This window comes from Brassica napus, chromosome C2 (genome assembly GCF_020379485.1).
Source record: "Brassica napus cultivar Da-Ae chromosome C2, Da-Ae, whole genome shotgun sequence".
NCBI lineage: Eukaryota > Viridiplantae > Streptophyta > Magnoliopsida > Brassicales > Brassicaceae > Brassica > Brassica napus.
The window spans coordinates 35,905,189-35,918,881 of record NC_063445.1 but is presented as its reverse complement, the minus strand read 5'-3'; the positions used below and the strand labels follow the sequence as shown (position 1 = coordinate 35,918,881).

The window sequence follows — 13,693 nt, the reverse complement described above, 5'->3', positions numbered from 1 at the left end:
CTACTGACCTAGACTATGCATAGATCAGTATGATAGAGGCTAAAAGCCTGCAAAAATATACACTTTATGGCACGACCGGATTGACTATCCTGGTCCAAACATGATGCGAAAATTGATATTCAAAAGGCACACATTAAAAGATAAGAAGAGTTATCCCAAAGAATCTCACGTGTGTAGCATGAACACAAGGAAAACTCATTAGGCCATCACCAGTAAAACGGCTACGAGCCCCTTTTTCATAATAAAGACTATATGTCTAGATAATACTGGTGAATACATGTCCCAAGCGTTTAAATGATTATGGTATGTCCATAGGGGTAAGTGTGGACAATTCTGTGATACATGTCCATACCAAGAACGGCTTGGCCGAAATATTTTAAAACGCACATAGCTGATTGATAGACCATAACTTATGAGGTCAAAACTCCCATTAACAGCTTGGGCCACACGAAATTTACATGCACCTAAGTTAGTACGCATCAGGCCATTTAATGAGCATAGATATTCCCTATCACAATTATTAACTGTTCAAGAGCCAGGCATACCCCATCATAAGACATTTGGATGTGTTGTCTATGTACTAATTGCTCCACCACAGAGAACTAAGATGGGATCTCAAAAGAAGGATGAGGATATATGTTGGATATGATTCTCCCACAATAATAAAGTACTTTGAGCCAACTATGGGTGATTATATTTGAGGCCAGGTACACGGATTATTTTAAGACTAGGAGGAGAAAAAATAATAAAGTTGGTAAAAGAATGGTAAAAGAAATATAATGAAATCAACCAACAATGTCTTGGCAAGATCCTCGGATTAAAGAATGTGAAATAAACGTCCAAAGATTATACATTTACAAAGCAAGCTAATCAAATGCCAGACACATTTGCTGACCCGAAAAAAATGACTAAGTCATATATAAACCAGCTTGTAAAGCACCAACGAATTTGATGTCCAAGAAGAGACACAGTCAAGTTGCTACAGAGTCTAGACAACGTATGAAACGTGGTAGACCAATAGGTTCCAGAAGATAAGAATCCTCGGAAACAAAAGAAAGGTGTAGAGAATGATAATCAAAATCTAAATCCGAGGTTACTAAGGAAACCATCCCAGACATGGAGATAAGGCCGGCTGGCTCTAAGGTACAGGTACCAAACAATGTAGCTTGGGACGCCAAGCTGCAAAGTATTAAAGGTCCTGATAATAATGAATCTCAATCGATTATATCATGTCTGGAATATAATGGAACTAATAAGAAATATCGACATAAGATGATTTATTTGCATACAAGATAGCACTTGAATTTATGAATATAAGCGAGGATCATGAACCCACGTCAATATAAGAGTGCGCACTCGTAGAACAGATTGGATTGAATGGAAACGTGGGGTTAAATAGTTAAAGGAAGAAATACGTATTTGGCCATATGATTAAGACGCCATATGATGTTAAAATCAGGGGATATAAATGAGTCTTGTGAGGAATATAAATCGTGAGATATAAAGCTGATGTTGCACAAGGATTCTCACAAAGACAAGTAATAGATTATGAGGAGACATACTCCCATGCGGTGGATGCAACTACTTTTAGATTTCTCATAAGTTTGGCTATATAAGAGAGAAAATTAGACTTGCAGCAAGTTGATGTAGTGACTGCATATTTATATGGTCTACTGGATAATGAAAGTACTAGAGGGTATTGAGCTGAAAGTACAGCAAGTTCTCGAGAACAATATTGATAATCATCAAAGTATATGATTTGAATATCCTAGGAAAAAAAAAAAAAAGAATATCCTAGGAACCTCTGGATACAATTTTCCAAATAGTTGAATATCTCAAGAAAGAGTTTGAGATAGAGTTTGAGATGAAAGATCTTTTAAAAAAAAACAATGTTTTGTTTGGGATTACAGCTTGAGTACATTAACAATGAAATCCTTATGCATCAAATAGTATATACAGAAAATGGTATTCAAGAGATTTAATATGGACCAGTCTCACCCATTATCTAGTACATGGGAGTGAGATCACTTGTTTTGGATACTGATCCATTTAGTCCAAAGGCGGACGATAAAGAAGTCCATTTAGTCCTGAGATGGACGATGCAGAAGTCTTGTTTTAGACACTGATCTGATTGGTCCATAAGAAGGACGATGAAGAGGCCTTTGATTTTGATTTATTTTATACTAACCAGCCCAAAGAGGGGTTATTTGGTTTTGTTGATTTGTTTTCAGACAGGTTATGTTTTACACATGGTGGTATATGCATATCACAGAAACATCATCCAAGATTTCGTGTGTGTGTATTTGAGGTCGATGACTCAATATGTTCAATCAAATTGTGGCATGGCCGATGGTAAAGAAGAACCAACTATCATGTTCGAGGACGAAGCATATTCTGCCCAATATCTTCATCACCCACGGATTGCAGAAAATTGGAGAGGTCCAAGGGACCTTCAGTAATGTCCAAATCAGGGGGAGTAATGTGTGTTGTACTCTTTTTCCTTCACCATGGTTTTGTCCCAATTGAGTTTTCCTGGTAAGGTTTTAATGAAGCAACGTTAAAGCACATTACAAGCTCTAAATTGTTATGGCATCCAAGGGGGAGTGTTATGAACCAGATTGTGGATGACTCATAACCAAGAGATTATGATTTGTAATCTTTCTATTTATCTATGACGGTGTAATCTCCTATATAAGGAACCTCTATGTTATGAATAAAGATAAACTTTTCCATTACTTTTATGACATTATCAGTGAATAAAAGTTTTTGTTATAAAAATTACAAATGATAAAAAACAATATGAGTATAAAATATTATTTAAGAGATATCAATATTAAAAATATACTATATATCTATGTTAATATCATTTAAACCTAATTATATACCATATAAAATAGAATAAATGTTTGTTTGGATTAATAAAATGTATTTATGTGCTTGCACCGATTTAATTATATACGTAATAGTTACTAATTTTTTTAATTATACAAACTTAAAACATCAACTCTAAATCCTAAAGCATCAACTCTAAACCCTAAACCATGAAACATCAACTCTAAACCCTAAACCCCGAAACATCAACTCTAAACCCTAAACCCTAAACCTTCAAATCTAAACCCTAAAACATCAACTCTAAACCCTAAACGTAAACCCTAAACCCTAAATCTAAACTTAAAACATCAACTTTAAACCCTAAACCCCGAAACATCAACTCTAAACCCTAAACCTTTAAATCTAAACCCTAAAACATCAACTCTAAACCCTAAACATAAACCCTAAACCCTAAATCTAAACTTAAAACATCAACTTTAAACCCTAAATCATCAACTCTAAAACCTAAACCATGAAACATCAACTCTAAACCTTAAATCCCGAAACATCAACCCTAAACCCTAAACCCTAAACCATCAAATCTAAACCCTAAAACATCAACTCTAAACCCTAAACGTAAACCCTAAACCCTATTTTTTTCTGAAATTCAAACCCTAAACCCTAAAACCCTAAACCTTCAAATCTAAACCCTAAAACATCAATCCTAGGATTTTAAGGTTTAGGGTTTAGGGTATAGGGTTTAGGGTATAGGGTTTTAGGGTTTAGGGTTTAAAGTTGATGTTTTTGGGTTTAGGGTTAATTTTTTAGGGTTTAGGGTTTAGAGTTTACTCTTTAGGGTTTAGGGTTTAGTGTTGATAGTTTAGGGTTTAGTGTTGATGGTTTAGAGTTTAGGGTTTAGAGTTGAAGTTTAGGGTTTAGGGTTTAGAGTTGGTGTTTTAGGGTTTAGCGTTGAAGGTTTAGGGTTTATTTAGGGTTTAGAGTTGATGTTTCGGGGTTTAGGGTTTAGAGTTGATGTTTCGGGGTTTAGGGTTTGTATTTCAAAAAAATGGGTTTAGGATTGATGGTTTAGGGTTTAGGATTCGTTTTTTTAAAAAAAAAGGGTTTAAGATTGATGGTTTAGGGTTTAAAGTTGAGTTTTAGGGTTTAGAGTTTGAATTTCGAAATAGGGTTTAAAGTTGAGTTTTATTTTTTGAAATTTTTATTTATTTAAATTTTTATTTATTATATATATAAAGAACAAGGGCATAAGTGTCTTTTACCACTTAATGAATAAGGTATTTTTGAAAATGTCCCTTTAATTTATGCTAAATTCTGACCCGTCTTTCAAAGGTAGATTTTTTTTAGGAGAAATTTTATGTTTACCACTTTCATGATACCACTTTTCATCTTTACCACCACGAACATTTTCAAAAATATATTATTCGTTAAGTGGCAAAAAACTCTTATACATTTGTTATATATATATAATAAATCATTATTTAACTAAATAAAAAATATTAAAATATAAAAAAATTTAAAAAAATAATTTTTTAATGGATGTGATATTGTACTTTGAACCTTCGTTTGTGAAAAGAGAGCTAGAAAATAAAGGGAAGGTCTTGGCTTTGTACACATCGAGCCAATAGCATATAGGTATCAAGACGTATATAGCCAACACAAATCCCACACCCACATTAGCCGTTGCAAACCTGTTAAGAAAACATATGAAGCACATTTCTGGTAATACTGAACTAAACTGAATTTAAACCAAGATCAAACCGAATGCCCATAAATTTATGAATGGGCATTCGGTTTGAGTTTCTGGCTTAGTTCATTTTGAGAGTTCATGATCTTTTTGGAACTGGTTAAGAAATGATGAGTAGACCGGAGTGAGTTAGGGGTTAGGACTGACCATGGACTAGTGAGTGGACTACCCAAGTAAGAGGAAATGGTTGACCAGTCGAGTCCTATGGCTCCAATACCTAACCCGTGAAGACCCGACCCGATCTGTTGGGCCATGACTGATGATGGAAAGAACCAGCAAACCCACGACAATGACGTCAACATTTGAAATAAATATCCCGGAAACACATAATACGCGAAATTGCAAACAAATGCTCTCAAGAAGAACTGTGTACGTGTCAGCCCTCCTTTAGTCCGTTCTTCTTTCTCGTGCAATGCTCTGTTTTTTAGCCGTACACAAAACAAATTATTTTTTTTGGTTAAATCCGTACACAAAACAATTTAGATTACGTTTTATTGACATGGACTCAGGGGAAGTAATCCAGTTGGAATCCACAAATAATTGATAGAAAAAAATATCATCTACTTGTATTGCTTAAACCACATATATATAAATCAATAGTTTTTAGGGTGATTGGTTGGACTTTATCTCTCTACTTTAACTTTATTTATTTTTAAATCACTAAATTTTACCAATCATGTTGTACCTTTACTTTTAAAAATTAAAGTCTAAATCAAGTTTTTATTTAGTTTTACCAATCATGCTTTACCTTTATTTTTAAAGCTACAGCAAAAAAAATAAAGCAAAACTTTTTCTTATGTATTTTAGGCAAAAACCCTACATCTTCTTTTTATAGGCTGTAGAATCTGTAAATAAAAAAAATATCTATAATATCAAATAAATTATATAATCATAATAAAAACATTTATAAATATTTTAATTTTGAATTTGAGTGTCATATCACATTTTAAATTACAATAAATTTTGATAATTTATTAAAAATATTAATATAAATTATTTTAATTGATATAAAATAATAATTTTATATATACAACACATATTTCATATATTTTATTTTAAAATATCTACAGCCTACAGCTTACAGGTACAACAAATTTAACCACATCAAAAGTCTCTCCAGAAAAAGTCTACAGTAACAACTTTACAACTATAACCGATTTATCTATGGCTAATCATTTACAGCTAAATTTTTAAAGCCACGGTCGAACCAATCATCACCCTTTTCTTTTGAAACCAGATAGCCACGAAAATGTCACTATCGTACAATTATAAATTTCGAAGACAAATTCAGTAAAACTATACAATAAATAACATAAAAATTGGACCCCATATTCCCATATTGACATGGACTCTGGGGAAGTAATCTAGTTCGAACCCACAAATAATTGATAGAAAAAAATATCATCTACTTGTCTTGCTTAAACCACATATATATAAATCAATAGTTCTTGTCGTTGAAACCAGATAGCCACAAAAATGTCACTATCATACAATTATAAATTTCGAACACAAATTCAGTAAAACTATACAATAAATAACATAAAAACTAGGATAAGACATGCGCTTTGCGTATAGTAAATTTATTTGTATATATTTTCGATAATTTTTTATTTATTTTATCATTTTATTTATACATATACAATGTTTTTTGTTGTTATATATATATAATTTCTTGACCGGATCAATTTTTATTAAAAATTGTGAAACTAAAATATAATTAATATATCATGGGTTGATCGGATTGGAAATTAAGCAAATTATGTTATAAAAATCTTATTTTTTCCACCGAACACATTCTTGAAAAAAATGAACAGTATTGTTTCCACAGTTGAATTATTTTTACTTTTATCTTCCGTATGATTTTGAAAGGTTTTAGATCAACCATCGAATTGATACATGTCATTTTAATGTTTTTAGTCGTATGCTAAAGGAAAACTTATATTTTGTAATTTAAAGTCGTTTTAAAAATTTAAAATATAACATATAAGAAAAAATCTAATATATAAGAAAACTATAACATATAAGGTTTCTTCATTTTTGTAATTTAAAATCGTTTAAAAAAAATTAAAATATAACATATAAGGTTTCCTCGTTTTTGTAATTTAAAGTCATTTTAAAAAATTCAAAATATAACATACAAGAAAAAAATCTAATTTTTATTATTATATGGTTAATGTGATTTTTTAATTTTTTTAATGATATAAAATTAAACAAAAATGAAGAAGGATGCAAAAATTGTTATCAAATCTTTATTATTCATAGTCATTAATTGCTATATTTATGTTAATCATATTAGGTAATTCCGTAGCTTTTATTTAAGGAAAGAAAACACACTTCTTATATTTTGAATTAATATAATGTTTCTTATTAGTTGAATTTAGACCAACATTTTTTCAATTGATTCTTAAACTGTCACGTAAACTAAATTGACATCTTTATTAAGTGACATCTAAGAAGAATTTTTTTTTAATTAGTACAAAATTAATGTTACAACTTTTTAGATGAACTTCAAATTAATATACATGAGGAGATTGGATCCCATATATTCCCATATGCGCTTTTACCTTTTATTAATCCGTACTCATGTTTTATCACTGAACTTTATAAAAACTTATTTCATTTACTTTACAAAGTTATATACCCAAATAAAAACCTTGGTTATCAAAATTGTTTTCCCATGATATATCGAAGTTTTAAATCTTTTGTATTATAATAAACGTAAAAATAAATTATATTCGCGGGAATTGAATATATTATCTTCTAGTTACTATAATATAACTTATATATCACGCCACAATCATCGAAGTTGGAATGACATTTTTTCCATCGTTTTCTGACATTTGACCACACAGTTTTCTAAAAGGTCCAAAAACACACTACTAACCTAAAGAGAGAGACTTGAACAAGATTCGCCGGCCACCACATCGCCGCCGGTTCAACAAGATATTTCCTGAATATTCCGGCCCAACCAAACCCTAACACCTAAACATAAATCACTCTTAATCTATCAGAAACAATAATTCGATCCAATTCCAAACTTCTTTTTTTTTTTTTTGTAAAGAATGGAAAGCTTAAAAATACGAACTTGGGTGGTAACCATAACAATGAAAGAGACGAAGAACGTCATGTTCTTCATATAATACGCCTTCACAACAGTAATGATGTGAATTGCGTAAACAGATCCAGCTCCGGCGTTAGCGAAAATAGTGATCAACACATGCTCTTTCACATTAAACGGGCCTGACGTTAATCAAAAAAAAAAAAAGATAACAACTTCTTACAATCTAACCAAAATGGATTAGATTGATCCAGGTTACTATCTCTTTAGTCCTTTCTTAGGCTACCTGGATTCAACGTGAATTCCCATTTTGACCCCTGGAGGAAGACTCTGTCCGTGATTTTAGCCGCCATGAGACGCCCGAGGGGAACGACGGCGATTTGAGCGGAGATGGCGGATATTACAAGAGGCTCTCTTCTGTACCAGAAGAACTGATTGAGAAACGACAAGAGGATGCAAGAGATACTTCCTAAGACCCACATGCGGAATGTTAGGACAGGTAACGAATGGTCGTCTGTCGTCGGAACGGTGAGTGCTACTTCTCGGATTGGAGAGTTCTCTTCTTCTTCTTCTTCCTCGTTGCTGGAGACTGGTGTTTCCTCTGTGGTTTCGCATGATGAAGACGATGACGCCGACGATGCGTTTGTCGGATCTTTGGCTTTTGTTACTGTCAAGAAATGTTTGTTAGTATTTCGTTATCCATTTAGGAACTGAAATTATAAGAAAGATTAGAATTTGTAATTGCGCAGAGGAAGAACTTGTTCTGATTCTTCCATGTCTCTGTTTCTTCTTCTTCTTGTTTTTATTATTTAAATCTGACAAGCTGCCTATGTTTTAATCTTCTTCACGTTCTTTTGTATAGTCTGCTCCTTTTTTATGGTTTATGGACAATATCTAAATTACAACAAAAATCTATCATACACCTTTTCATGTCAACTAATTTTTTTTGGTAAGTTGGAAACGCGTCATCATCCAACAACAACTTCTACATCTCTGAAAATCAGGTCTTTGGATTGAGGAGGTAGACCAATTCTACGCTGTCGAAACTATCTTCACCAACTTTAAACAGTTTGTTTCAGAGCTTACTCATAATTATTAAATTAATGCCTCAATTCTACATGTAAAAGACTAAACTTCTTAAAATGTTCCTAACACTCATAAGACCCTCAAAATCTCCTTGTTTACTATACTATCCTTGCCCCCCACAAACTTATTGCCAATCTTTTTGTGACACCCCGATTTACATAATAAAATGTTACGATAAGTAAATAGCTCTGATACCAAAATGTGGCACCCGCTACTTTCGAAATATAATAAATTGATAAAAGTGGAAATAAAATAATAATACAACTCAAATAATAATAATCTTCATATCATAATATAAAAGTCAATACGATACCAAAAGGCCTAAAAGCCCAACATCGATAACATCCGAAATATAAAATACGACATAAACCGAAAGTCTGAAATAGGAATAACATAAACGATAAAAGTCCAAAGGCCTAAAGGCCCGATAAAGATAAAAGCGGTAAAAATGATAGAAGCCCAAAAGCCCAATAGCACCGGTCCGATAATCACTCCTGCTCGTCGGTCTCACCTGAAAGGGGGAAGAAGGAGGGGTGAGCAACAGGGGAGTTGCCCAGCGAGGTATGGGATGCTAAACCGCAAACCACAGACTGAGTTCATAGCACTACTAAAATGTAGGCCTAGCTCTAGCATGAAACAAACACGGTGTCTATTACACCACACATAACAATCAATATTCGGCTAGAGGACTAGCCGCTACAACTCATGCGCTTATAATACATAGCTACTCTCTGCACCACGCATCTCCTCATAAGGATATATACATATACTCGAAGCGTCGCTAGTACAGTCTGTCTCTGTATCCCCGCCCATCGTAGCGTCGAATGCAAACGTCTCTGCACCACGCCCCAAACAGTAGCGTCGAAGCTCAAACGTCTCTGAACTCACGCCCATACCACACCGTAGCGTCGAAGCTCAGACATCTCTGAACTCACGCCCTCATCACATAGTCCCTACTCATAACTATGTATATACATATATATAGCAGTTCTTAGCATCAATCATTTCACACAATCGTTGAATCCTCTATTATCCTAATTCCAGTTAACAATCAATATCAATAATGAACAAGCAAGACTCTCAAATAGACTCGATTCACAAAGACGGATCATGTTTCGAAACTAAACTTTCCATAATGGTAGTACTAAACTAGCTCGGGATTTAACGGAATAGCCCTCACCTTAGCAATGAAGAGAAGTGGTATATATGAACTCCAGCTGCTCAAATGGACTCCAAATCTAGGGCGTTTATCAGTGGTGGCAAGCTGAACGTGATCACGGCACACGGTTGCTCCGGCGACGAGCTCAGGTGAGCTTTCTCTCTCTTTCTCTCTCTCTTTCTCTCTCTCTCTCTCTCTCCTTCTCTCTCTCTTTCTCTTTAAAGAAGTTGGGGATGGTGGAGATGGTGGGAGTGGTGGGGATGGTGGAGATGGTGGAGATAGTGGGGATAGTGGAGGTGGGTCATTACAATTCTCCCCCACTAACAAGGAATTCGACCCCGAATTCACATCACCAAACTCTCCAATGACATCCCGAAACAGCTCTGGATAATCAATCCTCATTTGGGGCTCGGACTCCCAGGTATCCTCCTGAATTCCGTCTCCCTCCCAACGAACCTTGATTAACATGGTCATCATTCCACGATCTGCTTTCACTTGGCGATCCAATATCTCTACTGGCTGGCACAACCCACGTAACCCTTTGCCAAGGTTTCTAGGTGGTTGCTGCAAAATGAGCTCTGGCTCTCTCACTACTTTCCTCAAAACGGAAACATGAAACACGTCATGGAAATCTGATAACTCTCCTGATAAATTTAGTCGGTAAGCAACTGCTCCAATCCGCTCCAAAATAGGATATGGTCCCATATATCTTGGTATTTCCTGGATGAATAGAGAAACTCGAGTGGTGTGCTTGCTGTAATATCTCCTTTCTTAACAACTCATCATTGGGCACACAAATCCTGTTTCGATATATGAACATCCCGTTGGTTGCTGTATGAAAACCAATACTCTCCATCTCGATCTGCTTACGCAAAGCTTCATCACTATCCTGAGCTTTGCGTATCCTCCATTGTAAGTCTGCCCGCTCTACAGCCTCAGCGCCAACTGACTCTCCCTCTACAGTAACTGCACATAATCTTAGACTAGCAAGTATCCCAGTAAGCTCCTGGACCTCTTTGGTTCCCGTTATATCGCTTCTGCGCCTACTCAAGGCATCCGCCACATGATTGGCTTTTCCCGGGTGATATGTGATCTCCAAATTGTAGTCTGCTAACAACTCCATCCATCTACGCCGCCTCAAATTCAAGTCCGTTTGCGTAAATATGTACTTCAGACTCTGGTGGTCCGTGAAAATCTTCACCTTCTCTCCATACAAGTATGACCTCCAGATCTTTAATGCAAATACAACTGCTGCCAACTCCAAATCATGAGTAGGATAATTGGTCTCGTGAGGCCTCAACTGTCGTGATGCATAGGCAATGACCTGACCTTCCTGCATCAGTACACATCCCAATCCGGTGCCTGACGCATCAGTGTAAACATCATATGGTACCCCTGGCCTCGGGAGTACCAAAACTGGCGCATGGGTCAGCTGTCGCTTCAACTCAGTGAAACTCCCCGAACATTCCTCTGTCCAATCAAACTCGGTGTCTTTTCCTGTTAGCCGTGTCATTGGCTTTGCAATGCTAGCAAAATTTTTGACATACTTTCTGTAGTATCCTGCCAAACCGAGAAAACTGCGGATCTCCGTCGCATTCTTAGGTATCGGCCACTCTGAAATGGCGCTAATCTTCTCCTGATCTACGGCAACTCCTGCTTCCGAAACCACGTGACCCAAAAATCCAATCTTCTTCTGCCAAAAACTACACTTACTCAGCTTGGCAAATAACTGATGTTCCCGAAGCTTACCCAACACAATTCGCAAATGTTCAGCATGCTCCTCTCTACTCCGAGAATAAACCAAGGTGTCATCTATGAAAACGATCACACACTTATCTAAGTGCTCACGGAATACATCATTCATAAGCTTCATGAACGCGTCTGGTGCGTTCGTCAACCCAAATGGCATCTAAAAGGAAAGCGAAAATTTAACTTACGCTGAACTTTGGATACCAACATTTTAAGGAGCAGTGATATCGAACGAAAAGGTGCTATTTATTTTTATTTTCAAAATTCCCAAATCCCCGAAAATATTTTGAAATCGTTTAAAACCGTCAAAACCGAATAAAACCAGGTCTCCAAAAATCGCCATCCCGGGTCGGAGCCGGGACGGAACCTCGCTCTGATACCAAATTGTGACACCCCGATTTACATAATAAAATGTTACGATAAGTAAATAGCTCTGATACCAAAATGTGGCACCCGCTACTTTCGAAATATAATAAATTGATAAAAGTGGAAATAAAATAATAATACAACTCAAATAATAATAATCTTCATATCATAATATAAAAGTCAATACGATACCAAAAGGCCTAAAAGCCCAACATCGATAACATCCGAAATATAAAATACGACATAAACCGAAAGTCTGAAATAGGAATAACATAAACGATAAAAGTCCAAAGGCCTAAAGGCCCGATAAAGATAAAAGCGGTAAAAACGATAGAAGCCCAAAAGCCCAATAGCACCGGTCCGATAATCACTTCTGCTCGTCGGTCTCACCTGAAAGGGGGAAGAAGGAGGGGTGAGCAACAGGGGAGTTGCCCAGCGAGGTATGGGATGCTAAACCGCAAACCACAGACTGAGTTCATAGCACTACTAAAATGTAGGCCTAGCTCTAGCATGAAACAAACACTGTGTCTATTACACCACACATAACAATCAATATTCGGCTAGAGGACTAGCCGCTACAACTCATGCGCTTATAATACATAGCTACTCTCTGCACCACGCATCTCCTCATAAGGATATATACATATACTCGAAGCGTCGCTAGTACAGTCTGTCTCTGTACCCCCGCCCATCGTAGCGTCGAATGCAAACGTCTCTGCACCACGCCCCAAACAATAGCGTCGAAGCTCAAACGTCTCTGAACTCACGCCCATACCACACCGTAGCGTCGAAGCTCAGACATCTCTGAACTCACGCCCTCATCACATAGTCCCTACTCATAACTATGTATATACATATATATAGCAGTTCTTAGCATCAATCATTTCACACAATCGTTGAATCCTCTATTATCCTAATTCCAGTTAACAATCAATATCAATAATGAACAAGCAAGACTCTCAAATAGACTCGATTCACAAAGACGGATCATGTTTCGAAACTAAACTTTCCATAATGGTAGTACTAAACTAGCTCGGGATTTAACGGAATAGCCCTCACCTTAGCAATGAAGAGAAGTGGTATATATGAACTCCAGCTGCTCAAATGGACTCCAAATCTAGGGCGTTTATCGGTGGTGGCAAGCTGAACGTGATCACGGCACACGGTTGCTCCGGCGACGAGCTCAGGTGAGCTTTCTCTCTCTTTCTCTCTCTCTTTCTCTCTCTCTCTCTCTCTCTCCCTCTCTCTCTTTTTCTCTTTAAAGAAGTTGGGGATGGTGGAGATGGTGGGAGTGGTGGGGATGGTAGAGATGGTGGAGATAGTGGGGATAGTGGAGGTGAGTCATTACACTTTTCCACGACCCACTTACTCTACACCATTGAGACAATTATGTATTCACCTGACTGCTAAATATAGATCGTTTTCCAGTTATGTCGTTTCAACCATGGAAATATCTTAACCATGGATATCAATGATTCTCCATATTCGTAAAGACAACCTCTGTTGAGAAAGATTGGGGTTAATTTGATAGAGCCTAAATATGGTTAGATGGTGGATATTCAAAAGTATATGACTTGTTGTTTCATCCTCAAAACCGCATCTTACACAATGTTCCACGCAACTGATCCCTCTTCCCACATAATGCTTTTGCCACTAACAAACATCTCGAGAGTACTTGCCAAATAAGATTCTTTATTAA

The 13,693-nt window shown here is 36.1% G+C and overlaps 1 protein-coding gene across 5 annotated transcripts; it reads right to left on the bottom strand.

The window, feature by feature from the left end:
• Positions 1-4,309: 4,309 nt before the first annotated feature.
• Positions 4,310-13,440, bottom strand: LOC106393412 (oligopeptide transporter 7). 5 transcript variants are annotated; one of them, XM_048748463.1, is made up of 7 exons: positions 9,901-10,612; positions 8,393-9,231; positions 7,921-8,301; positions 7,662-7,816; positions 7,461-7,558; positions 4,724-4,993; positions 4,310-4,520 (listed from the first exon to the last, which is right to left on the bottom strand). In XM_048748463.1, exons 3-7 carry the CDS (start codon positions 8,114-8,116, stop codon positions 4,346-4,348), a joined length of 894 nt encoding a protein of 297 aa, XP_048604420.1. In that variant the 5' UTR covers positions 8,117-8,301; positions 8,393-9,231; positions 9,901-10,612; the 3' UTR covers positions 4,310-4,345. The 5 variants fall into 5 exon arrangements, 3 of the variants coding, with proteins under 3 accessions (XP_048604420.1, XP_048604418.1, XP_048604419.1); XM_048748461.1 differs by having other exon boundaries at positions 8,380-9,231; positions 9,901-10,609; XR_007319888.1 differs by lacking the exons at positions 4,310-4,520; positions 4,724-4,993 and having other exon boundaries at positions 7,290-8,301; positions 9,901-11,978.
• Between the last annotated feature and the right edge of the window lie 253 nt (positions 13,441-13,693).

Bases quoted from the DNA above. Each gene is read 5' to 3' on its own strand.
- LOC106393412 (XM_048748461.1), bottom strand. From the start codon at position 8,410: ATGGAAGAATCAGAACAAGTTCTTCCTCTGC. The intron at 7,559-7,661 runs GTTCGTATTTTT...ATTTATGTTTAG, and splicing joins TTGTTATGGTTACCACCCAA to GTGTTAGGGTTTGGTTGGGC. The intron at 4,994-7,460 runs GTTAGTAGTGTG...GCTAAAAAACAG, and splicing joins GTTCAAGTCTCTCTCTTTAG to AGCATTGCACGAGAAAGAAG.